The sequence below is a fragment of the Poromitra crassiceps genome, assembly GCF_964638095.1.
Source record: "Poromitra crassiceps genome assembly, chromosome: 10".
NCBI lineage: Eukaryota > Metazoa > Chordata > Actinopteri > Beryciformes > Melamphaidae > Poromitra > Poromitra crassiceps.
The window spans coordinates 15169458-15195043 of NC_139631.1; the positions used below are offsets into that span (position 1 = coordinate 15169458).

Consider the following 25586-nt stretch of genomic DNA (forward strand, 5'->3'; position numbering starts at 1 on the left):
AGAAGTGCACTTGTTTTTATTAATTTCTAATCAAATTAACTTGGGCCAAAACGATGTTACACCTTGTTTAAAACACCCGGCTAACCTACTGCAGGTTAGGAACATGGAAGAGGTTTCCAATTTTAAGTTTCATTTATTCGGAGAGCACACCACTTTATTGCTGGTTAGAGGATGACTGCTAATCTTTTTGCTTACGTTATATCGCTGCAGCATGGATACTTGTAGCTACAGATGTTTCTATGGTTGCCGTCCTGCTGAACAAATTGTTGGCCGAACTTATAACTCAACTTCGCTTGCAATAAAATCAATTTAAATCAATTGTCTGTGTCGAATGGTAGAAGTGTTTGGTAAGTAGCCGTGTAATAACCGGGAGGGAGTCATTATTGCAAAATAAGCCAGCTTCAGAGTGATGAATGCACATACGCTTCACGCTTTCAGGGTTTGATTGACCCTGTCAGGCCTCATTTAGTTTGGATTGAGGACCTTCTCGCTGGACATTATTCCTTACCTATACCTACTGCTAGGGCTGACTGGGCAGAGTGGAGGAAGGTGCAACAGCGAAAAGGAGAGAGAGGTAAAGTGATGAATAGTGAATAGCAGAGTAAAAGAACTCCATCTAGTCTCATCATCCAGGCAAATGAATAGGGGGGGGGGGGTGAGCTGGAGGAGGACAGGGATAGGGGAGTCGAGGCAGAGAATGCAATACCAGTGGAGGAAAGAACACCGGCCATGTGTCTGCTCTAAAAGTAAACACCATCTATCTATCTCCTTTATTTTCACCCGCCTTCAATCCCTCCACAGTTCCCTGTGGTCCTGCTGGGAGATGTTTGTAATTTCTTCTGTATTTATTCACTACACACCACTTACTCTCTATCATCCTTTTCCTCTTTTCCCTCCCATCCCCGCTGCACCCTCAAGACATCTAGCACCAGCACCAGACAGGACAGGACACTAAGATATATAGGCTTCTCCCAGCAGGTACTCCATGCACACCATGGCTATGTGTGCTGAAACAAAAGCCATTCAAACACGAGAAGAAAATGCAGTGCTTTTGTGACATGTCCACCTTAAATCAAGAGTCCCTCAGATGGAACAAGTATCTGAAATGAATTATTTGAGGCCAACTTTTGCATTAGTGCATTTAATCGCCTTTAATCCTACATCATGACCAGCAACAAAGAGCCAAAATATTATATTATTATTACTATATTATTACTACATTGGTATATTAGTTTTACTGTGTTTAGTTAGCAGTACCTCCTGGGCGAAGATAACCGGGCAGAGTTTGTCTCCAAACACTTCTTTCAACATGGCCACCAGTTTTTCATGGTGCAGGTTCTGGACACCGTAGAAGTGGTTGAAGTCCAGGAACACCACCTCTCTGGCATGAGAGGTCAGGAAACTACTGATCTGCTCCAGACCCTCTCTAACCTAGAGGCACAAGTCAACCACGGACACACACACACGCACACACACACACACACACACACACACACACACACACACACACACACACACACACACACACACACACACACACACACACACACACACAGACACACACACACACACACACACACACACACACACACACACACACACACACACACACACACATACACACAGAGTACACACACACAGAGTACACAGAGTACACACACTTGAATAATTAATATAATTTCAAATTGATATACGAGGATGCAAACTATTTAATTATGATGCATTTTTGAAAGACCCATTTGTAGTCACACACAAATTCACACATGCATATGTACCACTACCTGCATACACACAAATGCACACATACGTAACATCACATTGTAAGTTATTTTAATGAAAGTATTTTTGCCAACAGGGATGTCCCTCTGTATGTATTTACTATAGTTAGTTAGTTAGTTAGTTAGTTAGTTAGTTTTTATTTCCGTGTCATGCCATTTCTGGCCCATCCCTCATGGGATTACAAGACACTATCACACCAAATTATATATAAACATAACTATACTACATACTACATACTACATACTACATACTATAGATAATGATTATGTGTGTAGCTTGAGTTGTGTTTATGGGTGTCATTTTGCTATGCATTTTACTCATCCAGAGATGCACTCCATTAATTAAAGAAGAAATTCTGGGCCTGGTTAATTTCTAAACCCTGGAGGCCCTGACTCTAATTACAAGCGTTACTAAATAGCCTACTTATTAAATCAACAACAAACCAAAGCTTGGGTGAAACGAAGGCTCTGCACTGACCGTGGCGCTGAAAAGGCCGTGGGCGAAGTACAGCTCGTTGTCAGGGTCTCGGGGCTTGGTGGAGATGCGTAGGTCAAAGAAGCGGACCCCAGACTCCAGCTGCCTGGTGAAGTTCATGGTCTGCGTGGCCAACCACTTCCTCATGAGCTTTTTGGCCACCGTGCCAAACACAGAAACAAAGTTCTGCACCGTCTCCGGCTGCTCCGGGCCCACGGGAGACGCCTCGTCAATGTAGAAACTGAACGAGTCATGGGAACCTGGAGAAGATAGCAAAAGGTGTGTGTTAAGGGAACTGCTGTAAAGTAGGAACGTGAGTCTGTATGGTGGTACTGACCCACAATTGTCCTATTGCCTTGGTGGGGGAGAAAGGCCTTAAGAATAGCAACAAGATGAATAGCCTACCCCAGAGTCGCGACATCTCCGTTCACTCCAATGGACCAGTTTTTTACTCTCAAGAGTTCCAGGAAGTAAGGTCCTTACTTCCTGGCAGCAAAATGGACATTGTTTTTTATTATTTTCTTAATCAAAATGTACATTATCAGCTTTATTTTAACATTCAAAAGTAGCGCGAGACCCCTTCCTGGCTGTCTGTTCATTGGCTAATGAGTCACGCATTTTGGTCCTCCGCTGACATCACTCTCTCTCTAAATTGCTCTGGCCTACCCTACCGGATTCCACGGTCATAGAGCATGAACTCAAACAACTGATGAAGAAAAGCATTAGCCTAGGTAAACCCAGCCACCACGTGACCTGCTCTCTCAGTTCCCAGTCACTAGCGTCTAGACTCCGGGCCATTCAGATCGATTTCTGGGGCGATTGAAAGACCCGCGCAGACCCGCAGCCACCCCGCAGCCAATGAGTGACGGCGTGACTGCCAACATCAGTCCTGCCGTGATCGGCCAATCAGAGAGTGCGTCTTTGTCAATGACGTGTAACAGCTGCAGCGGCTTAGCACTACCTAGCCGTTAGCATTTGGCCTCTCTAAAGCATAGCTCCCGAGCTAGCTACTAGCTGGCTAGCTATATGGCTATGCAACTACGTGAGGAAATTCAAGTGAAAACAGCTGTTGAGGTTGAGGTCTGTTGATCAAAATAACACCTAGCGTTATCGAAATCGGATTTTAGCGGACCATACAAGCCAGGGCTTCAGAGCTGATCACCTGGACACATTTTATGGCGAAATTATCTGATAAACTTGTCTGTGCTGCTCTGTGGTGATCAGCTAATGTCTTCATAGCATTGTGATTATGATTTAATGCATTATGGAAGATAAACGCTGGTTTAACATAATTAAAATAATTCCCTACCAAACATGTAAAGTGACGCTTCTGGGCAGTAGACCATTTGGGCATAACATTATGTAATGTGACATGAGATCACCACATTTCAATAAATATAACGTTTTTGCACATTTGAATGCTGCTGGTCGTTTGTTTAATGCTGTATATATTGGATATTTAAAGCTGATACACTTTACACAATCAAATCTAACTTATTCACAGCAATACACAGTCCAGTAGTACAGTGGGCTAATTGTTTGAATTATATCGAAATATATTTGCATGGTGTAGCATGTGTAACAGAGTTGAAATGGTTCAAGTTAAATCCCGCTAAATGGGACAACTCCGCCACCTGCTGTTTGAGAATGGTACCTGTATTGAGTAGTAAGGGCAACGCATTGTGGGTAAAATCCTTAAGAGCAAAATGGAGGATTTCCTTGAGGTACGTGTCTGTGAATGTCCGTGGACAAAACAATGTTTACTAACTTCAGAAGCACTTAAAAGTTGAGCTGGCTGTATTGAGTTGAAGATTAAATGTATTAGATTAATTTCGCCATGTTTTTGTTAAGTTAGCTATTTGTTTTCATGTGTTTTATCGTCAGTAGAAATATCTCCAGTAGCCTACAGCTAGTTAACATGATTGCCGTCTTTCCAGACAGAGCAACAGAGCATGCGCTGTTGTCCACCAGATGACTGATCCTACCTCATGTCCTTTGTCAAAAACTACAGGTATGTTGCAGTGTATAATATTGTAAACAGGCAGATTAGGCGTATTGTATTGTTTATTGTTTCTGGGTTACATGTTAATGAAGTTAAATAATCGTTTTATATATTATGGAAAATACTAAAAAATGTAACAGTCTGGGTTGAGAAATCTGTATTGTTTTGTTTATGTTTTCCTTGTACATGTAAAGTGAAGGACAGTTTTTATTTTGTTTCAAATATTTTATTTACATGAATCTAAATCCACTATACGATCACACTGTCAATGTCTTGTAAAGTATTGTACAGAGTATATATTTTCAAGAATGTAAACATACTGTAATCTTAAGAGCAAAATGGAGGATTTCCTTGAGACAGAGCAACAGAGCATGCGCTGTTGTCCACCAGATGACTGATCCTACCTCATGTCCTTTGTCAAAAACTACAGTAAACCTGGCTGTTACTCCAAATCTGTCTGGCTCCGAGAGATTCCTTTGCCCAGGCGACACAACACAGAGGTCACATTGGTGCCGTGACTCGTCCATGACTACGCCGGACCGGGCAGACGTCTCCGCGCCACTGCATCATTTTGGAGCTGCATATCTTTCCTCAGTGTGTTATTTAGCTGTCAGGTTAATTTAGTTGATATCAGTCCCTTGGGACTATTTTTATTTGAGTGGGGTTTTTGTCATTTTATCTGAGTGGGGATTTTGATATAAAATATGAGTCTCAGTAAATTTGGTACCTCTGGTATGGTACTGACTCCTCTCAGTATTGGTAGAGGACGAGGTAGAGGGTTACGCGACAGTAGCACACCTCTTCCTTTTTCGCTAAGTGACCATCAGGCGGGTGGGAATACAACCCTTAGTGGGGATTCTGTACGCAGTCCTTTTCCTTTTATATGTGGGGATGTAGTCACACCTCGCAGTCCCCCTGTAATGGAGTCACATCCACCCCAGATCACTAGCACCACAGTTTCAAGCCCCCTACCACAAGCACAGTGCGCTAGCACGTCAATCCCAAACCCTCCCCTTGATGATATAGGTCTAGCTGACCAAATGAACACAATTGTGCAGCAGATAGGGCAGCGGCTAGCTGATAGTGTCATGTCACACCTCAACACATCAAGCCCTACAGCTGTTGTGCGTACCAGTCAGGAAGAGACACTGAATAAAAATGACTCCCCAAGCCGCACACTGGATCTCTCCCAAGTCCAACTGGTCACTCAGAGAGGAGTAAAGGAGCCGCCTGTATTCCGAGGAGAGAGTTCGGATGCACTGCCTGTTGATGAATGGGAGGACTCAATGAAGAATTACATCAGGAAAAGTGCTGTTCAGCTGGAGAATCAGGCTGAGGAAATTCTCATCCACCTGAGAGGCAGAGCGAAGGATGTTGTGAGATTTGGAATAAGGAATGGTGAAATTGATGTCCAGCATAACCCACAGGCCATCTATGGACTCCTGCACAGACATTTCGGCTCTGGCCATTGCTCCTCTGTGCCCCTAGCTGACTTTTATTCCACCCTGCCAAAAGAACAAGAGGACCCATATGAGTATTGGCTGAGGCTGAACAGGGCTGCTGATTCTGCTGCAATTGGTCTTAAAGAGCAGGGTAAACTCTTCGACAACCCCAGTGTTGAAGTCACACGTATGTTCATCAGACACTGCCCCAGCAGGGATTTAGCTCTTACCTTTAGGTACAAGACAATTGATAAATGGTCAGCCCGTGAGGTTCAGGAAGTGTTGGATGAATACCATCTAGAGAAAGGGGTCAAGTCTTATTCGGAGCGGGTTGACAGAGTGAACGTGAACAAAGTTGAGGTTAGCCCTAGTCCTGCTTTAGTTTCAGACATCCCTGAACAGAAGACAGCTGTGAGTCAGGACAACTCTACTCTAGAGAGGTTGATTGGTATGTTGGAGAAAGTGCTACTCCAGGGCCCAGGTTATGCTCAAGCCAGTAGAAGGCCACAAACCACCAGCAGGCTTCCGAGAATTGAGGGCTTAAATGACACTCCATGTTCCGTATGTAAAGATAGCTCTCACTCTGCCCTCACACACTGCCGAGAGAGTAGGCTGTGTTTCCTGTGTCACTCACCTGGCCATTCAAGACGCAACTGCCCAGAGGGGAGATGCCCTCCTCTCCATGGTCAGCAGCAGCAGGGAAACTGAATGATCTGCGTGCAAGGGAGGACAGCGCAGATCGAGTGAGCGAACCTCCCACCTTGGATTTGACAGAAATCGATGATTATGAAACATTGTGTCAGACCTACAACAGCATGGTGCCATCACAAAAAACACTGATCATGCAGGGCCTGCAAAGACTCTCAAAGACTGATAGCCTATTCTACACAGATGTGACAACTGATAGTGGCCATGCTCTCAAAGCATTAGTGGACAGTGGATCTATGGCGTGCACTATAAGTGAGGCAGCTGACACCAAACTTTCACAGTCTGTTCCTAACATTGAGAAGAAGTCAGCTCAAGAGTTTGTCATTGTGGGGTGTGGCGGTCACCTTGTCACACCTTCTGCCATGTATGACCTCACTGCATCAGTTTATGGCTATAAGGTGATAATCCCCATCCTAGTTGTGCCGGGCCAGACCGATGAAATGATTCTTGGCAGCAATGCCATCAAATGGCTGATTTCACAGATGAAAGAGACAGTTAGTGGCCAAAACATCACATCTCCAGTGAATGGTGCCCAGAGTGATAATTTGCCCCATTTAGTGTCTCTGCTGTCCTCCTCAGATGGGTGTGAGGGCGGAGCAGTGCCGAACAGAATCGGCACGGCCAAACTAAAGAGATCTGTCACTCTACAGCCACTTTCTGAACATCTGGTGTGGGCTAAGCTGCCTGCATCCGACATATCTGCTGTGGGGAGTACAGTCGTGATCGAACCCACCAAGTCCAAAGCCAGACCTGCACAAATTCTTGTGGGAAGAGTTGTCACTTCTTTGTCAGGAGATGGCTGGGTTCCAGTCAAAATAGTGAATCCCACTGAAAAGCCACTCAATCTTAAAAGAAATGCAAAGATTGCAGACGTGTGCCCCTGTCTTTCTGTGCAGGACTTGCCTGAGCCAGATCACATTCAATCCAGTGCACAGTACACGCAGAGCTCATCACCTGTACCAAGGTCAGAAGAGGAGATATTACGCATCTTGAGTGACATGGGGTTGCAAGATTTGGACCTCTCATCTTGTGAAGTCTCCCCCGAGTGGAGAGATAAAATGCTGCAGATCATTGAGCAGTATGAATCCATATTCTCAAAGCACAAAATGGACTGTGGTGAGGCAGTGGATTTCGTCCACAGAATCCGCTTAATGGATGACAAGCCCTTCAGACTTCCATACAGGCGGGTCCCTCCCTGCCATTATGACAAGCTCCGGACTGCTCTGAATGATATGGAGGAAATGGGAATAATTCGTAAATCTCAGAGCGAGTATGCATCTCCCCTCGTCCTGGTTGTCAAACCAAATGGGGATCTTCGCATCTGCAATGACTTCAGGTGGTTGAACGCGAGAACAGTGAAAGACGCACATCCATTGCCTCATCAGACAGACACCCTCGCTGCACTTGGTGGCAATGTGTTCTTCTCCACCATGGACCTCACATCAGGGTTCTATAATGTCAGGCTGCATGAGGATGACAAAAAATTCACAGCGTTCTCCTCCCCATTCGGTCTCCATGAATATAACAGAATGCCCCAAGGCCTGACAAACAGTCCAGCCACTTTCATGCGAATGATGATGTCCATCTTTGGCGATGAGAATTTCACAAGCCTGTTATGCTATCTTGATGACCTTATGGTCTATGCTCCATCTGAACAGGTTGCACTTGAGCGTCTCCAAATGGTTTTCTCACGCCTTGCTACCAACAACTTGAAGCTCTCGCCTAAAAAGTGTCACTTTCTTCGCCGGTCTGTCAAGTTTCTAGGACACATCATATGTGAAGATGGTGTTAAGACGGATCCGAGCAAAGTGCAGGCTATAAATGATGTGCAGGAGACTGACCTGATGGAGTCTGATGGGAAGACACCGTGTGCAAAGAAGATCCAATCTTTCTTAGGTATGGTTCTCTATTACCATCATTTCATTGAAGGATCTTCTGCGAAAGCTAGACCGCTGTTCAATCTTGTGGCTGAACCTGCCGCACCAAACAAGAGAGGGAGAGGCCGTAAGCCTAAATTCAAGAAAGGCCATGTCAGACTGTCTCCAGCTGACTGGAATGATGAGTGCAGGGAAGCATTCAGGATTTTGAAACATGAGCTTATGCACAGTGTCACGTTAGCCCATCCAGATTTTAGTGCACCTTTCATCCTTGCAGTTGACGCATCCTTTGATGGCCTAGGAGCCGTGCTTTCGCAGTTGCCTCCTAATGGAAAGATTGCCAGACCAGTGGCGTTTGCCAGTAAAACACTCTCACGCTCCCAGCTAAACTATCCAGCACATCGGCTGGAGTTTCTTGCTCTTAAATGGGCAGTCTGTGATAAGTTTAGCCATTGGCTGAAAGGGCGATGCTTCACAGTCTGGACAGATAATAATCCCTTAACATACATCTTGACGAAGCCTCGGTTAGATGCATGTGAACAGAGATGGGTTGCAAAGCTCGCAGCATACAGTTTTGACCTTAACTATGTCCCTGGCACGAAGAATGTGGTTGCTGATGCACTAAGTAGGGAGCCATTTGTCCAGTCATGCATGGGCCACCGTATTGTGACAGAGCCTTATGCCTTCTTACTGAACCAAGTTAGTGGGATGGTGGATAGGACAGTACAGGATGCATTTAGGTGTACAACTAACTGCCAGGTAGTTGTTGATCAGTCCCCGGAGGAAGCTGTTCTCACCCCGCCTCCCCCGCAGGGTTCCCTCTCTTCACAAGACGTCTCAGCTGTGTTGGACGCACACGAGTCTGGAGGTGTCAGTCGAGTGAGAGGCACGGGACCAGCTATTCCCCAGCTTGCTGGTGTGGACCAGGCTGCTTCACTGCCGAAAAGTGAACTGGTTAATCTACAAGAGCAGGATGACGTCTTGGGCAGAGTTTCCTATTACATCCAGCGTCACAGGAGGCCCACCAGGCGTGAGCGTGCCGGTGAGTCCCGCGGTGTAATGAAGCTGCTGAGGCACTGGCCCAAGCTCTCCATCAAGGACGGCATGTTGTACAAGGTGAAGAAAGACAGACAAATGAACATGACAATTCACCAGTTTGTTGTTCCAGACTCCCTGAAAGCCCAAGTCCTCAATGGCCTCCACGACTCAGCTGGTCATCAGGGGCAAGCTCGCACACTCGCTCTCGCCAGGCAGAGGTTCTTTTGGATAGGGATGGAACGTGACATCATCAATCATGTGAGGAACTGCTTTCGCTGTGTTGTTGGAAAGACCCCGGAGCCCAATAACCGCGCTCCTCTAGAGAGCATTTGCACCTCTGAGCCGATGGAACTAGTATGTATCGACTTTTGGACTGCTGAGCAGACTGACAAGAAGTGCGTCGATGTTTTAGTTGTCACAGATCACTTCTCTAAACTGTCGCACGCGTTCCCATGCAAAAACCAGTCAGCAAAACAGGTTGCCCGTCGTCTCTGGAACGACTATTTTTGTATTTATGGTTTCCCTAAGCGCATCCATTCAGATCAGGGGGCCAATTTTGAGAGCCAACTCATTAAAGAGCTCCTGGAGATGGCGGGCATCCAAAAGTCGCATACCACCCCGTACCATCCTATGGGGAATGGAGTTGTCGAGAGGTACAATAGGACTCTTGGGAATATGATACGGGCCCTACCTCCCAATTCCAAAGCCAGATGGCCACAAATGCTTCAAATGCTAACCTTCTGTTACAACTGCACTGAGCACGAGACAACAGGTTTTGCACCCTTCTTTCTCATGTTTGGAAGGATTCCACGTCTGCCTGTTGATGTTGTCTTCCAGCATGCCCTCCCCAGCAATGCAGTTGTTGACCACCGTGAGTTTGTCTCTCACTTAAAGCGTGACCTGTCTGAAGCTGCACGCATTGCCCGGCAGAACAGTCGGACGGCACAGGCTCGTCAGACGAGGAACTACAACCGCAAAGCAAAAGGGTCGCCCCTCACTGTTGGTGACAGAGTGTTGCTTGCAAATCGTGGTGAGAGAGGGAAGAGGAAGATTGCAGACAGATGGGAATCCACAGTCTATGAAGTGGTGTCTGTGAAGCCTGGAATCAATGTGTACTGCATCAGAGACCCTGTGACATCAAGGGAAAAAGTTGTTCACAGAAACCTCCTACTCTCTGTGAGTTTTCTCCCTGCAGGGGATGACGATGCCTTGGAGTCGAGCCTTTCAGTTGCTGGAAGTGGACAATGTGACCCAGTGGTCCCTGATGACGTGCAGGACAGTGCGACAAAGACAATTAACTGGCTCCTACAGATGGATGATGCTATTGATGGGGATGCTACAGCCAGCGAGCCAGCCCCGCCCTCAGAGACTGAAGTGCCTGTACTCCCACGTGCTGAGTGTGACATCTTGAGTACCCCTGATTCTTCAGTACATGCACAGTTGCCTTCCCCTGAGCCCTCTGCTGACAGTGTAGTGCCCCAAGATGCACCTTCCCAGCCCCTAGTAGAAGCTCAACAAGCCCCCTCCCCTGAACATGCAACTGACACACAGGCAGGTGCACCCACAGAGGAACATGTCGTTTGCACACAACCGCCTCCACTTTGCACTAGGGCGGGTAGACCTGTAAAGCCTCCAGGTCGACTAATTTGTGAAATGAATGAGCAGATTGTAGATGACTCAGTGTCAACAGTTGATTCTTTGTTTTCTTTTGTGAGGAACATCTTCTCTGGGTAGATAGCTGAATGTTTTCAGTTGTATTTTTTTTTCTTTCGATAGTACTTACCTGAGGTATCCTCCAGTTGTCCCTATTATAGAGCAATGGAGCAATGTTTATAATATGAGAGGTGTACACGGCATCTTTCGAGTCTGGGTTGGTGAGGGGATTGGCCAATCCCTTGCTGACCTTATTCCTAGTGGAAAGTTTCTGACTGACTTAACCAGAGTAATGCTCTTATTACCGTACGACTGGAGTTTGTTTTGTTTGTTTGTTTTTTTGCATATTGTGCCCCAATTTAGCAGGAATTTAGGGGGGTGTATGTAACAGAGTTGAAATGGTTCAAGTTAAATCCCGCTAAATGGGACAACTCCGCCACCTGCTGTTTGAGAATGGTACCTGTATTGAGTAGTAAGGGCAACGCATTGTGGGTAAAATCCTTAAGAGCAAAATGGAGGATTTCCTTGAGGTACGTGTCTGTGAATGTCCGTGGACAAAACAATGTTTACTAACTTCAGAAGCACTTAAAAGTTGAGCTGGCTGTATTGAGTTGAAGATTAAATGTATTAGATTAATTTCGCCATGTTTTTGTTAAGTTAGCTATTTGTTTTCATGTGTTTTATCGTCAGTAGAAATATCTCCAGTAGCCTACAGCTAGTTAACATGATTGCCGTCTTTCCAGACAGAGCAACAGAGCATGCGCTGTTGTCCACCAGATGACTGATCCTACCTCATGTCCTTTGTCAAAAACTACAGGTATGTTGCAGTGTATAATATTGTAAACAGGCAGATTAGGCGTATTGTATTGTTTATTGTTTCTGGGTTACATGTTAATGAAGTTAAATAATCGTTTTATATATTATGGAAAATACTAAAAAATGTAACAGTCTGGGTTGAGAAATCTGTATTGTTTTGTTTATGTTTTCCTTGTACATGTAAAGTGAAGGACAGTTTTTATTTTGTTTCAAATATTTTATTTACATGAATCTAAATCCACTATACGATCACACTGTCAATGTCTTGTAAAGTATTGTACAGAGTATATATTTTCAAGAATGTAAACATACTGTAATCTTAAGAGCAAAATGGAGGATTTCCTTGAGACAGAGCAACAGAGCATGCGCTGTTGTCCACCAGATGACTGATCCTACCTCATGTCCTTTGTCAAAAACTACAGTAAACCTGGCTGTTACTCCAAATCTGTCTGGCTCCGAGAGATTCCTTTGCCCAGGCGACACAACACAGAGGTCACACATGCAATGCAGATAATGTAGCTAGATACTCTGACACAGAAAGGCAGACAAGCTAGCAGCAGGGATCTTGTCACACTGATTCCAGATAAACTCCTCTGTCTAGCCAGCTATACAATATTGATCAAAATAACACCTATATCGAAATCGGATTTTAGCGGACCATACAAGCCGGGGCTTCAGAGCTGATCACCTGGACACATTTTACGGCGAAATTATCTGATAAACTTGTCTGTGCAGCTCTGTGGTGATCAGCTAATGTCTTCGCATTGTGATTATGATTTAATGCATTATGGAAGATAAACGCTGGAAGGCTGGGTAGCATTAGCTGACGTCATCCAGGCTACAGTAACATTAGGCTATTATAGTTATGAAACGCTGAAATATTTTGTGAACGCACCAATAGTTAGAGAAGGAAACCTCTCTTTGCATTTTATTTTTTAATAAAAGTAGGCTACTTGTGATATCTCACGTGGTCGATCATCATTGCAAATTTATGTGAACAGCTAGGTTTAATGACAAATATGGAATATCACCCAAGGAAATACCACGGTTTAATGCCAACAGATAAACCATACAGATTTGTTGTAATTGTGAACACATAAGGGAGCAAAGACATGGTTTTCAAGTACAATGTACAACTTTTATTCAAAGACAGGATTGAAAAATATAGGTCACTTGTATTCACTTCAGTAATGTCAGGTCTCAGTCGCATTCACGCTAACCTCTTAACGTCTAGCTATAGCTAGGTTACATCTGGAATATGATATCAAGCCAGTAATGTAGCTAGCTAGCGTTAAATAGGTTTATCTGTAACCACGCTGAAATGTGAGGGCATTAACGTTAATATTTCTAGCTAGGTCAAACACACCTTAACGTTATGAGTGTGGCCGTTTTGGATTAACATTAAGTCCACGATCAAGTCTAGCATTTCGGTATATTCCTACCTCTTAACATCTAGCTAGCTAGGTTGGATCTGGAATATGATATCGGCTTGATACATTTGATTGTAGCTACTCATACAGCCGTGTGGAGCTTATCTAGCTAGGTTGCATCTGGAATATGATATCAAGCCAGTAATGTAGCTAGCTAGCGTTAAATAGGTTTATCTGTAACCACGCTGAAATGTGAGGGCATTAACGTTAATATTTCTAGCTAGGTCAAACACACCTTAACGTTATGAGTGTGGCCGTTTTGGATTAACATTAAGTCCACGATCAAGTCTAGCATTTCGGTATATTCCTACCTCTTAACATCTAGCTAGATAGGTTGGATCTGGAATATGATATCGGCTTGATACATTTGATTGTAGCTACTCATACAGCCGTGGAGCTTATCTAGCTAGGTTGCATCTGGAATATGATATCAAGCCAGTAATGTAGCTAGCTAGCGTTAAATAGGTTTATCTGTAACCACGCTGAAATGTGAGGGCATTAACGTTAATATTTCAATTAGGTCAAACACACCTTACCGTTATGACTGCGGCCGTTTTGGATTAACATTAGCGTTAAGTCCATGATCAAATCTAGCATTTCGGTATATTCAGTGTGTGTGTGTGAAAAGGATGTTAGCATGCTAGCATTATTAGCACAGAATGTATACAGTCCATGGTACAACGTTAGGCCTTCAAGTCCTGAGGCGAACAGCACCGGAGGATGAAGTCTGCAGACTGGCTAGGCTCTTGCATTCAGTGTCCAACAAGCACGCCTGTTTCCTCATCAGGTTGGCAGCAGCTGACTGAGAAGGGTTTAGAATTAATACCTGAAAGAATAAACAGAGAGGACGTCAGTACAGTAGACACATGTAACAGTATAGATCCCCGTTATGAGGTCTGTTGATCAAAATATCACCTCAAGCTATATCGAAATCGCGTTTTAGTGGACGGGCAGCGATCATCCAAACGGGTTCATAGCTGGTCTGCGGCTAGCTAGTAGCTAGCAACGTAGCCATCGATTAAAACAGCGTTACATTTATGATCTTTTAGTGATGTTGGTAGACACACGTAACAGTATATCCCCGTTATGAGGTCTGTTGATCAAAAGATCACCAAACGCTATATCGAAATCGGGTCTGAGCGGACGGGCAGCGACCATACAAAGGACAGCTTGTACAAGCTGGGGCTTCTCATCACCTGGACACATTTTACGGCGAAATTATCTGATAAACTGGCTGCGCATAACATTACTTATTTGCGGGAGTGCACGGGGGAAGTGGAGATTAATCGTGCAGCACTAGTACATTAGGTTATAAGTACATACCTCAGTCAGACTCTGGCAAATCCGACATGATTTGCAATCCTGTTGGTGTAGTTTCACACCAACCCTCTCCAGGCGTAGAAATACCCCCTTCTCGAGTGGTTTGCAGCTGCCCAACTTGCCTTTAGAACGAAGGTTTATCTTACACAACCTGCAACCTGTGGTTGCTAGCAGTAGCCTAGTGAGTTAGCTAGGTGGAGTTAGCTCGAGCGCTAACAACAAAGGTCGCAGAGTGATGACGCCATCTGCTGCACTGCGCATGTGCTCTGTGCACTAAACTGGTTGGATGATGGTTGCGCAATGGAGTGGTCTATCGGGGGGGGCCCAACAACCGCAGGAAATCGATTAACAATGGTGGGATTCCAGACCATAGTGACTGAGAACAGGTCTGAGAGCAGGTCACGTGGGGGATGGGTTTACCCAGGCTAGAAAAGCATAGCGTGATGCAAAAACTTTCCTTTGAAACAAATCCAAATGGAATTTTTTCAATTCTTGGAATTCTCAAGGTAGTGTGACCTTCCATGCCTGTTTGAGCAAATGTAATGTAATGTGTGTGCTTGTGTGTGTGTGTGTGTGTGTGTGTGTGTGTGTGTGTGTGTGTGTGTGTGCATGTGTGTGTGTGTGTGTGTGTGCGTGCGTGCGTGCGTGCGTGCGTGCGTGCGTGCGCGCGTGCATACACGTCATGCAAAACAGACTGAGCATTTCTGTTATCCTCCAAATACACACACAGCCTGAAGTGACCTTCAGCTATCCGTACTCCAGTGCCAGCTCCTCGCAGCCGGCCCAGAGACTGACCGTAAGGAAGACAGCTGAGCAGGGCAGAGCAGCACACAGCATCACTGCAGGGTTGACACGTCCAAACAACAACAACAACAACCTTACAAAGCTGGGGTCTGCTTCTGCTGCTGAGAATGATTATGTTTAAGCTCTGAGGCTATTAAAAGAGTCTGTGGGGTTTCAAGAATATCACAACAAATTCATCCAAACTAGATTCTCTCGTCTCTCCTGTAGCTCGTCAAACAGTCTTGATGAGAGCAGAATACCTCAGCAGTTAGCCTAGTTAGTGCTTTGATAATTGACACATTTATTGACATAAATATATCATGTGTGTCAAAAGGCCTGTGCAATATGCAGAAATCACAGAAAGCCACATCTCACAGCTTAACAGGGACAATATTGATGCTAAAGGCCAAATATTCACCAAGTGTGCAGCACACAGAGCTGCAGAAAAAGCTATGATGAAAGCTCTTGTTAGCGTTCCCACTTTCCTATACTGTAACTGCTGTAAGATGTGTAATTCAATAGCATCAAACTCTGCTACCCGGGGGTTCTGTAGATTATTATACTTTTACTTTAGTTTGTAGAAATCATTAATTTACAGCTGTGAGGAAGCAGAGTCATTTTGAAGTCTAGAAATGCCTAAAGGAAGGGTGGAGACAAAACACATTTTCTCTGATTTTTTCCACTCACCCACTGTGACTAAATGTAATCCACTAATCAACCAGGTCAAATGTATTCCACTCACTGCCTCTCTGCTGGCAACATCAACCACAGAGACTCTTCCATCACAAAAACTAAACTAATATTTAGGGACGTGTAAAGCCATATGCAATTAATGTTATTGTTCTGGCTCTATTGGATTGGGCCATAGTCTGTCATTTTGAACGACCTGCACACCGTAAACAAGCTTGTCATCAGAGAGCTGGAACAATCTGCATGCTCTAAATCCTTTGATGTCAAGGTTGTGGATTAAATTTGTCTCCATTGTCTATTTTCACGCTGTTTGATAGCTTTACCTAGGATGGCTGTGAACGTGTGAAGCTATCCGTGGGTGGAGAGACATGTGGCAAAACACATGCACACAATCAACATCCCTGCAAAGCACAAATCCATGCCAGCTTCCCCCTTTTGACGATTCTTCGGGAAGTCTATCGCCCCGGCCTCCTCTCTTATGTGCACAACTTTGACAGGAACAGACACTTTTTTACTTCCCCAACAATACCCCGATACCCCCTACAGTACATAGTAACACTTCAGATCAGGATATGAAGTTGCAGATGTCCAACTGGGACAAAGATGTGAAGAAAGTGGAAGGAGAGAGTGCGTTAGAGCAAGAGGGAGATAGAAACAGATATAGCGACATAGAGAAAGGCACAGAGAGGCACTTACAGTAATATGGGATGACGACGATGATTATGATCATTTTCAGTTAGCAAGTTGAGCTGTTTTAACTGAGTCATTCTGACTCAATGAGAGGAGAGGACCACTGCTGGTTGATGCCCTTTTTCATGACAAATCATTTACCATGTGCACTGTCTATATCCCTTCACCATGGAGAGGAGATGAGAGGAGAGGAGAGCAGAGGAGAGCAGAGGAGAGGAGAGGAGAGGGGAGGGAAGAGGAGAGGAGAGGAGAGCAGAGGAGAGCAAAGGAGAGGAGAGGAGAGGAGAGCGGAGGAGAGGAGAGCGGGGGAGAGGAGAGCAGAGGAGAGGAGAGGAGAGCAGAGGAGAGCAGAGCAGAGGAGAGGAGAGGAGAGCAGAGGAGAGGAGAGGAGAGCAGAGGAGAGGAGAGGAGAGCAGAGGAGAGCAGAAGAGAGGAGAGGAGAGGAGAGGATGGGGAGGAGGAGAGGAGAGGAGAGGAGAGGAGAGGAGACGAGAGGAGACGAGAGGAGAGGAGAGGAGAGGAAAATAAAGAGACACAGGAGAATTAGGAGGGGGAAGTGAAACAGGGAGGAAAAAAAACAAAGGAAAAGGGCGGAGATGATTGAAAATGATACTAGAAATGAAGAAATGCATCTCATCCTCTATTGAGATGAATGGCTCTTCGAATACATTTTGTGGCTATTCTGCAAGTGTTCCTCCTTCCATCTCCCTTTCCGGGGCCCTCTATTCTTCAAACTGCTGTTGCATTCGCTCGCTTGTCCCATCCTTCTTCCTCTGTGGTCTTGCTGCCCTCGTCCCTGTTGTTCGAGTGGCAGTGCACACGGAGCACAAACACTAAACGTTTCCCATGAGATGGAATTACTTGACTTTTAGAAACAAGATAAATGTCCTGCTGGAAACTCCATTAAGTGAGGCAAAGCGGGCCTGTGGAGAGCAAACTATTTCTGCCACTTTCTAAATCAATCTGATAGTGAATTTCCTTTAGCAACTTGTGAAATTGAAAAGTTTTCTGACTGTCTTGCAGGTAAGCAGAAAACACTGTGGTGAGATGATGCGATGGTGAAGTTTCTGATTATTGTCAATTTAAACTTTTCTAAGAAACAATTTCTATTAAATGCATGAATTGTTTTTTTCTCTCTCCCAATTTCTCCCAATTGTACTTGGCCAATTCGCCTTGTTGTCCCAGTGGTTGCTCCACCCCCTCTGCCAATCTGGGAAGAGCCGTAGACTAGCACCTGCTTCCTCTGATACATGTCGCCAGCCACTTCTTTTCACCTGACAGCGAGGAGTTTCACCTGCAGGACGTAGCGCATGGGAGGATCACGCTATTCCCCCCAGTTCCCCTCCGCCCCCCAAACAGAGGAGGCGCTAGTGCAGCGACCAGGACTCATACCCCACTGGCTTCCCACCCACAGACACGGCCAATTGTGTCTGTAGGGACGTCTGACCAAGCCGGAAGTACCGCTACTGGGAATTGAACCCGGGTCTCCGCGGTGGTATAGGCGAGTGGTTTAACCTCTCCATTAGCGGATCCGGCAAAAATAGACCAACAATGCCAATGACCAATGTGTATTTCTGTCGGACCCGCTTGCGTTGCCCACATGAGAGCGACACTGTTCCAGCAGCCGTTCCGGAGCCGTACGGAGGCGGGACGCATCTGGTGGACATTGGCCCTTAGTCCCAAACTTAATTTCTAATTAGGAATATTTGTCTTTATAGACTGGTGGCAAACAATGTTGCTCTTAGCAGGATGGCAGACTTTATATTGACGTGCAGATCACCATGGTTGTTGACACTGTTAGCATGGTAAATCCATTGCATGAACTTTGCGGCCTGGCCTCAGTGGCCTGGGAAGGATCCATGTGGTTTTCCTTCTAAGCCTTCAGAAGCAAAACAGCGTCTCGACTGGCATTACTGTCAGTAATTGCATAGAGCCATGAGGCAAAAAATGTGAGCAGGAGGTGCATCTAGTCAAGCACTCAAGAGCCATAACCTCCCCCTCGGTCAAACCAAAGTTGAGATAACTGGAGATTTGGGTGGGTCATGATGAGACATCCATTACTGCAAATAGCCCGTATCATTCCCTCATCTCTTTAGCGCCCATTTGCTCTGTTTCTCTATAAATAACACACTCTCTCGCTCACTCTCTCGACAAAACTATTTCCCCCTCGCCCTGATTGTTTTACCCACAGCCCCTCTTCTGCTTCGTAGCCCACTCTGCTCTGTTTTCCAGCGCCTCTTAGCTGCCTGATTTCCTGCCCTTCAAACGTCTCGGTGCACTCAGTGTTTACCCGGGCATCCGGTAGCATTTCTCCTCCTTGTTGTGGGCCTAAGTGGCAGAGTGATCTAGCAAAGGGATTGATGGACAGATTTACAGCTCAAAGTCCTGGGCCAGGCCTCTCCCTCCACCCCCCGAGGGACCCGACAAGACACTGGAAGCCTCCTCTACAATGCATTTGTTTTCATTGCCTGCTAGCTCAGCTTAACTTAATAAAATTGCCTTCACCCTTTCCCCCCGTGGCCCTAAGGTATGCTATTCATTTCCTACCTCTGCTAAAGCCTTGAGCTGGAGTCAGCCAGTGGGGAGGCTGAGTGTGGCTCCCTTGAGTCCTCTCATTCAGCATTAGCCTCCGAAGCGTAATCGACTGTCATGCAAATCTTTACGTGTGGCAATGTACTCATGTTTCTGAGCTAACGTATCTCATCCCAGTGTTTCAGTTTTTACTTCTGATGGCAAACAACCCCTTCTTATAGCTGAATACATGCCAGGCCAATATGAATTCAAACCTTACACTTTTGAGCAGTGGTTATCAAACATGGGGTCCGGGGACCACCAGGGGCTCTTGAGTGGGTTCCAGGTGGCCCCCAAAAAAATTGATGAATTTGAAAACTTGTGCTGACCACAAATTGACTGCTAGCAAATTCTAGTGGGAATGGATAGAAACCACAAGAGGAGGTTTGGACTGAGTCACGTGACTCTCATGGGATTGGGAGGGGGGGGGGGGGGGTGGAATGGGGTTGTGGACAATACGCCACGTTACTGGCCTGCTAATTTAGTTGTGGTCTCCCCTCTGTGGACAACAGCATACGGCTACCTCTGCACCAGCTAGTTAGCATACCCCATGTTAGCTAGCCCGCTACATGCTGCGTTATAAGGAAATAAATGGCTCCAGACAGAGATCCGACAGAAATCTAAATGTCACAACAATTATTGAATTTACAAGAAGTTAACACAATAGAGAATATATAAGAATGACTGAATGTATTTTGATCATAGTTTTACTCTCTACATACTGTAGGCTATGGCCTACAGATATTCTGGACAAATAATCTAATAATAAAAAACAAATTCTCAGATTTGATTCAGAGTCCGTGGCTTTAATGTGTACTAAATTAGGGGTCCTTGATATGAAAAAGGTTGAGAATCATGCACTGTGTTAATATCTTATATAAAAGTATGTATAAGAGTATGTGGACTTTGTTTCAAGTTCTGTGTTCGGCCACAGCTATGCCGTTTTATGTGCGATCGGGCTGATTATAGGCTAATTAGCTAATGATGTGATGTCATCAGTGATATCATCAGTGATGATGTCATCAGTGATGATGTCATCAGTGATGATGTCAAAAGTGATGTCATAATGGCACACACACACACACACACACACACACACAAGGAGGCATTGTGACAAGACTGATCAGTGATATCATAATGGGGCACAACACACACACACACACACACACACACACAAGGAGGCATTGTGACATCACTGATGGAATAACATTTAGCGAGCAACACACACACACACACACACTCGCGCACGCCAATACGGCAGGCGAGGCCACACAGCAGCCGAGCTGGGGGCGAGGCGCGCACATTAAATGTAATAAACACACACACACACACACACACACACAGTATGCTAATAAGCACAAACTCCAAATCATACACTTCCACCAGAGATACTGGAAATCCCATTTCCAAATACTACAAACAAATCCAGAAAGCCATTCAGCAGCCTCCAGCATCTGAGACACTGCAAAGCTTGTTTCATGGTGACAGAGCCACAGAGAAGCAGCTCTATCTGTGGCAGCTAGCCCACAGAATGAAATATGATGGGAACATGTATGGAGCGTCCTTTTAAAAATGCTCTCGATGAGTGGATGCCATTAAAACAACATAAAAATCAAATCAGATACTGATTAAGTCCTCTCTAGCTGTCACAGTGAAGAGGAAAACAATTAAATAAATCCATTGCCAATCATAATGGATGTGTGTATACTAATGAGTACAGCTATGCAAAGCTGGTAGCACAAACCAGAGGAGAAACTGCCTTGTTTTTTTGCCAACAGCATAAATCTGTGGCATCACAACATCACCCGTACACAGTATTCCTAATTCCCCAAAACGCTTTGGCCTGGGTGTCAGCCCGCTCAAAAAATAAAGAACAAAAAGCATGACTGAAAGGCAGCAATTGTTGAAAGAAATCCACTATCATGAATATAATATTCCTCCAGTGAAGAGGAGGAATGACGTTGTGGAGGAAATTAGATCCTTGTCTCATTTGTTCCACGTCTCTCCTCATTTCCCTCGTAGGACTGTATCATTAAATGCTGCGCTGTAACATAACATGAGCCACGGGGAGGTGATATGAGACACGCCATTAAAACACATCAGGAATACAGCCCATTCAAAACACATGGTTGTTCTACACAGAATCCTGGGATTATGAGATTTGGCCTGACTCAAAATGACTCAAAATCTTGTGCTGTGTGTGTGTGTGTGTGTGTGTGTGTGTGTGTGTGTGTGTGTGTGTGTGTGTGTGTGTGTGTGTGTGTGTGTGTGTGTGTGTGTGTGTGTGTGTGTGTCACACTCACAGCACAAGATTTTGAGTCTGATTTCGAGAGGTTGTTAATACGAATCTGTGCCCAAATGGAGGGTAAACTGGAGAGCAGCTGGGCTGAAGGCCCACAGGGCCAATGAGGAGTAATGATAGCTAATTAGATGGAACAGACCATGTTTCCATGTGAGAATCCGATCGCCTCCAAAATTTGCCAAAACACTTTTCAGGGGTCTGGCATGAATCTGGTGCAAAAAAAAAAAGAACGAAAAAAATCCACCCACAGGGGGCACTACAGTGATATTTTAAATTGTTAGGCCTTCACACTCATAGTCATTGTGACATGATCAGCATCCCTTCCCTGATTCCCACTGATGATGTCATTGATGATGTCACTGTTGACATTGTGACATCATTTACATCACTGATGATGTCACTGTTGGCGGCAAACTGCCGAGGAAATCGGAGGGAAGATTGGAACTCAGACGTGGTCTCCCCAGAAGTCGTCTCTCCAGAAGTCTGATCCAAGCACCTCGGTCCTGTCATCTCCTCTGCCTGCCACAGTACCTGGATCTTCAGCTTCATCCAAGTTCAATAGATCAGAGCCTTCTTTTGGCCGTGGCCGTGGACCAGAGGTTTTGTGATGGCACCTGGCACTTCTCAAACCTCTCCAGCAAAAATGCCACCCGACACTTCTCAAAGCTCTCCATGAAAAATGGTCACTATCACAAGCCTCAACCCCTACCAATGCAAGTGGATGATCAAAGCCCGAGTCACCAACAAGTGCAGCATCTGCAGTTGGAGTAACTCTAGACGAGAGGGCAAGCTCTTCTCCTTTGAGACTGTGGATGAGAGTGGGGAGATCAGGAGCACAGCCTTCAACAAGGAGGTGGACACGTTTTTCCCTTTAGTGGAGTAAGGCAAGGTCTACTACATCAGTAAGGCCATGCTGAAGCTGGCCAACAAGGTGTACATGACGCTGAAGAATGATTACGAGATGATGCTCCATGCTATTAGCTCCATCGTGCCCTGCGGTGTCAGCCAGGGCATTGCCGACATGCAGTGTGACTTTGTGTCAATCACCAAGCTGGAGAACAGAGACAAGGATCATCATCATCATCAATGTGATTGGAGTGTGTAAGAGTGCAGCGGAGGTTTCCTGTATCACCACTAGCAGAGAAGTCTCTAAGAGAGCCCTCCACTTAATGGACACCACTGTCAGCCACACTGTGGGGAGAGGAGGCGGAGAAGTTTGATGGCTCTAATCTGCCTGTGTTCGCCATCGAAGCAGCTCGCCTGACTGATTTTCGGGCAGATCTCTCTTTGCTTTGTTCAGCTCAACAAATAGGGTCAATGATGTGGATGATGTAGCATGATGAGTTGACATGAGTTTGGTCACAACCCCCCAAAAAATGTTCCCATAGCGCATCGTCTCTGGAGTCTCAACCATAGAAATATTGCGCGAGATTTCTAGTATAATAATTCAATACCATCTAACTCTGCTACTGATGATTTATTTTTCTTTAGTTTGCAGAAATCATTTTCTGCACATTAATGCTCCCCTCCAAGGGCAAAGCATTCATTTACAACTGTGGGTAAGTGGAGTGATTGAAAAGTAAGAGTGGAGACAAATTTTCTCTGCTCATTCAATTTTTTCTATGGAATGCATTTCAAATTGTTTCTCAAAGTTAAGTTATTCTGTGGGATTCTTGTCAGTATCTGCAGCAACTCAACTCCTAATACACAGCCAGATAATGAGCCACGAGCAGGTGATACTGTATGAGATACGCCATTAAAATACGTTGGGAATATAAGCCATTAAAAACACGTCGTGGTTGTTTATCGTGTGGGTTATGGAATTTGGCTTGAGAAACCTTGAACCAATGTGCTCTCTGAACAAACGCACAAGGAAGCACATATAGTCACACATAGAGTCGTCACAGGCTGTTTATGAATCTGTGCCCAAATGGAGGGTAAACTGGAGAGCAGCCGCGCTGGAGGCCCCACAGGGCCAATGAGGAGTAATGATAGCTAATTAGATGGAACAGACCATTCCAGGCTGCCTTATTGTGGAAGAACAGTGGTGTCACACAGCACATGTGTTCCAGCAAGACCTGCTGTCATGGGGAAAATACATCTTGTGCCACTTCTCTTTCCTGGACGGACGAAACTCGTATTCAAAACTGCCATGGATGTGTGTTGGCATGAGTAACAGCTGTGATCAGTGCCATACCACACCTCTCCACACCAAGGACCATCTCTGTTCTTCTTGTCTGTCCCAAATGCACACCCCCCGTGTTTATACATTAGCACATCAGAGAGAGTGGGAGGGAGGGAAGGACCGACCGAGGGAGACAGAGAGAGAGAGATGGGGGATGGAGGGAGAGAGGGCATTTACAAAGGACTAGAAAATGTGAGAAAATTAATGCAAAGAAGTGCATTGTGTAATAATCACTAGGTAGCTGATATGGAATGAACCAGCTGCTAGTTAGCCAATCCATCAGTCTGATCAGTGGTGGGGTTGACAATCAGCATTTACAGTTTGGACAGAGTGAAGCAGACCTGCACACTGACTGGTCAAAGAGGCCAAACAGTTGACTTTTCATGAGTCCATCCCACTCTCTTTGGTTTCTCTCATATGGCCACCCTGCACACAGCAAAAGCCATATAGGAAAAACAAATATAATTCACCCATCCATGTCTTTGGGACTTATGAGCAGCAGTAATAGCCTTGTCTCATGACAGCTCCATTTGGAATATTAGATAACGAGCTATAGACGAGACCTTTTTTTTTCTTTTCTTTTTTTACCTGTATTGCCTTACAGGGAACCATGACATGAAATAAAGCCTAACAGCTGGATGGATATAGCCTACACATCACACATGGCACTTCGCACGTTGCGCAACGCAACAGGTCTCATATGAAAACCAAAGCCGTATATAGCCTACCTACGCTGTAGACTTGGGGAAATGTTATTAATTTATGTAAGCGGAAAATCAAAGTTTGCAAAGCAAAACATTGAAATATTCAAGCACGTGTTTGATTTCTCACATGGCAGCCTGCAACACGTTGCCTTACAATACGCACGGATTTACCGTTCACATAGTACACCACCCTACCCACACCACACGCCTTTACAACCGATAAATAAACACTTACCGGGAATAGACAGGTTGGTGAGCGGGATATTGTGCATGCTCTGTGGTAAACTTGACATCCAGTCTGCAAACCGCACGTCGCTTCTCCCGTGAGACGAAGCCATGCTGCCGCCGTGCACAACGCTCCGTTCTCCCGGTGCCTGCGCCAACATGGAGTGCGCTCTCCAGTCCGAGCACCAAGCGCACGCACGCACGCACGCACGCACGCACGCACGCACGCACGCACGCACGCACGCACGCACGCACGCACGCACGCACGCACACACACACACACACACACACACACACACACACACACACACACACACACACACACACACACACACACACACACACACACACACACACACACACACACACACACACACGACCGTGAGACCGTCCACACCCCCCTGAGCGCATACACATCAATTGGGAGAATGCGGGTTGATGGATAGCCAGGAGCGGTGTGGTTACAGTTCAGGAGCGTGGCCCGTGTGTGTACACTGTACAGACCACTGAAATGGCTACAACAACCCCTGGCCCTATTGGGTGCAACGTGTTACTCTGAAAGAGTCTCACACTGAGTAGCCTAATGATCCATCTCAATTTCAGTTAGCCTATACTCTACCAAAAAAGATAACAGTTATGCTACCACTACCTGATTAAGAAAACAGTAAGCCATGGTCCCACCAGGGAACAATAAAATAAAAATGAAATGAGTAGGCTAGGTAGGCTATAGGCCAATAGTACTTGATATTAATAATAGGCTACATAATGGTCATGACGATATTGTTTTTCCTATTGTAAACACCGGAGGGCGGTGTGGTTAGGGCTGGAATAAGGTCGACATTAATTTCCAGTTGACCTAGGATCATGCTCTGTTTGTGGCCGGCCCTAGGCTATACT

At 45.4% G+C, this 25586-nt stretch overlaps 1 protein-coding gene across 1 annotated transcript in view; it reads right to left on the reverse strand.

The window, feature by feature from the left end:
- The window catches only part of plcxd3 (phosphatidylinositol-specific phospholipase C, X domain containing 3), a gene marked incomplete at both ends in the record, with an annotated part of 30939 nt that extends 6137 nt beyond the window's left edge, over positions 1-24802 (reverse strand). The window contains 3 exons of the mRNA XM_083644218.1: positions 1258-1431; positions 2257-2513; positions 24700-24802. Of these exons, the coding sequence (XP_083500344.1) occupies positions 1258-1431; positions 2257-2513; positions 24700-24802 (534 nt within the window). The remainder of the gene's footprint in view (positions 1-1257; positions 1432-2256; positions 2514-24699) is intronic.
- Positions 24803-25586: the final 784 nt, after the last annotated feature.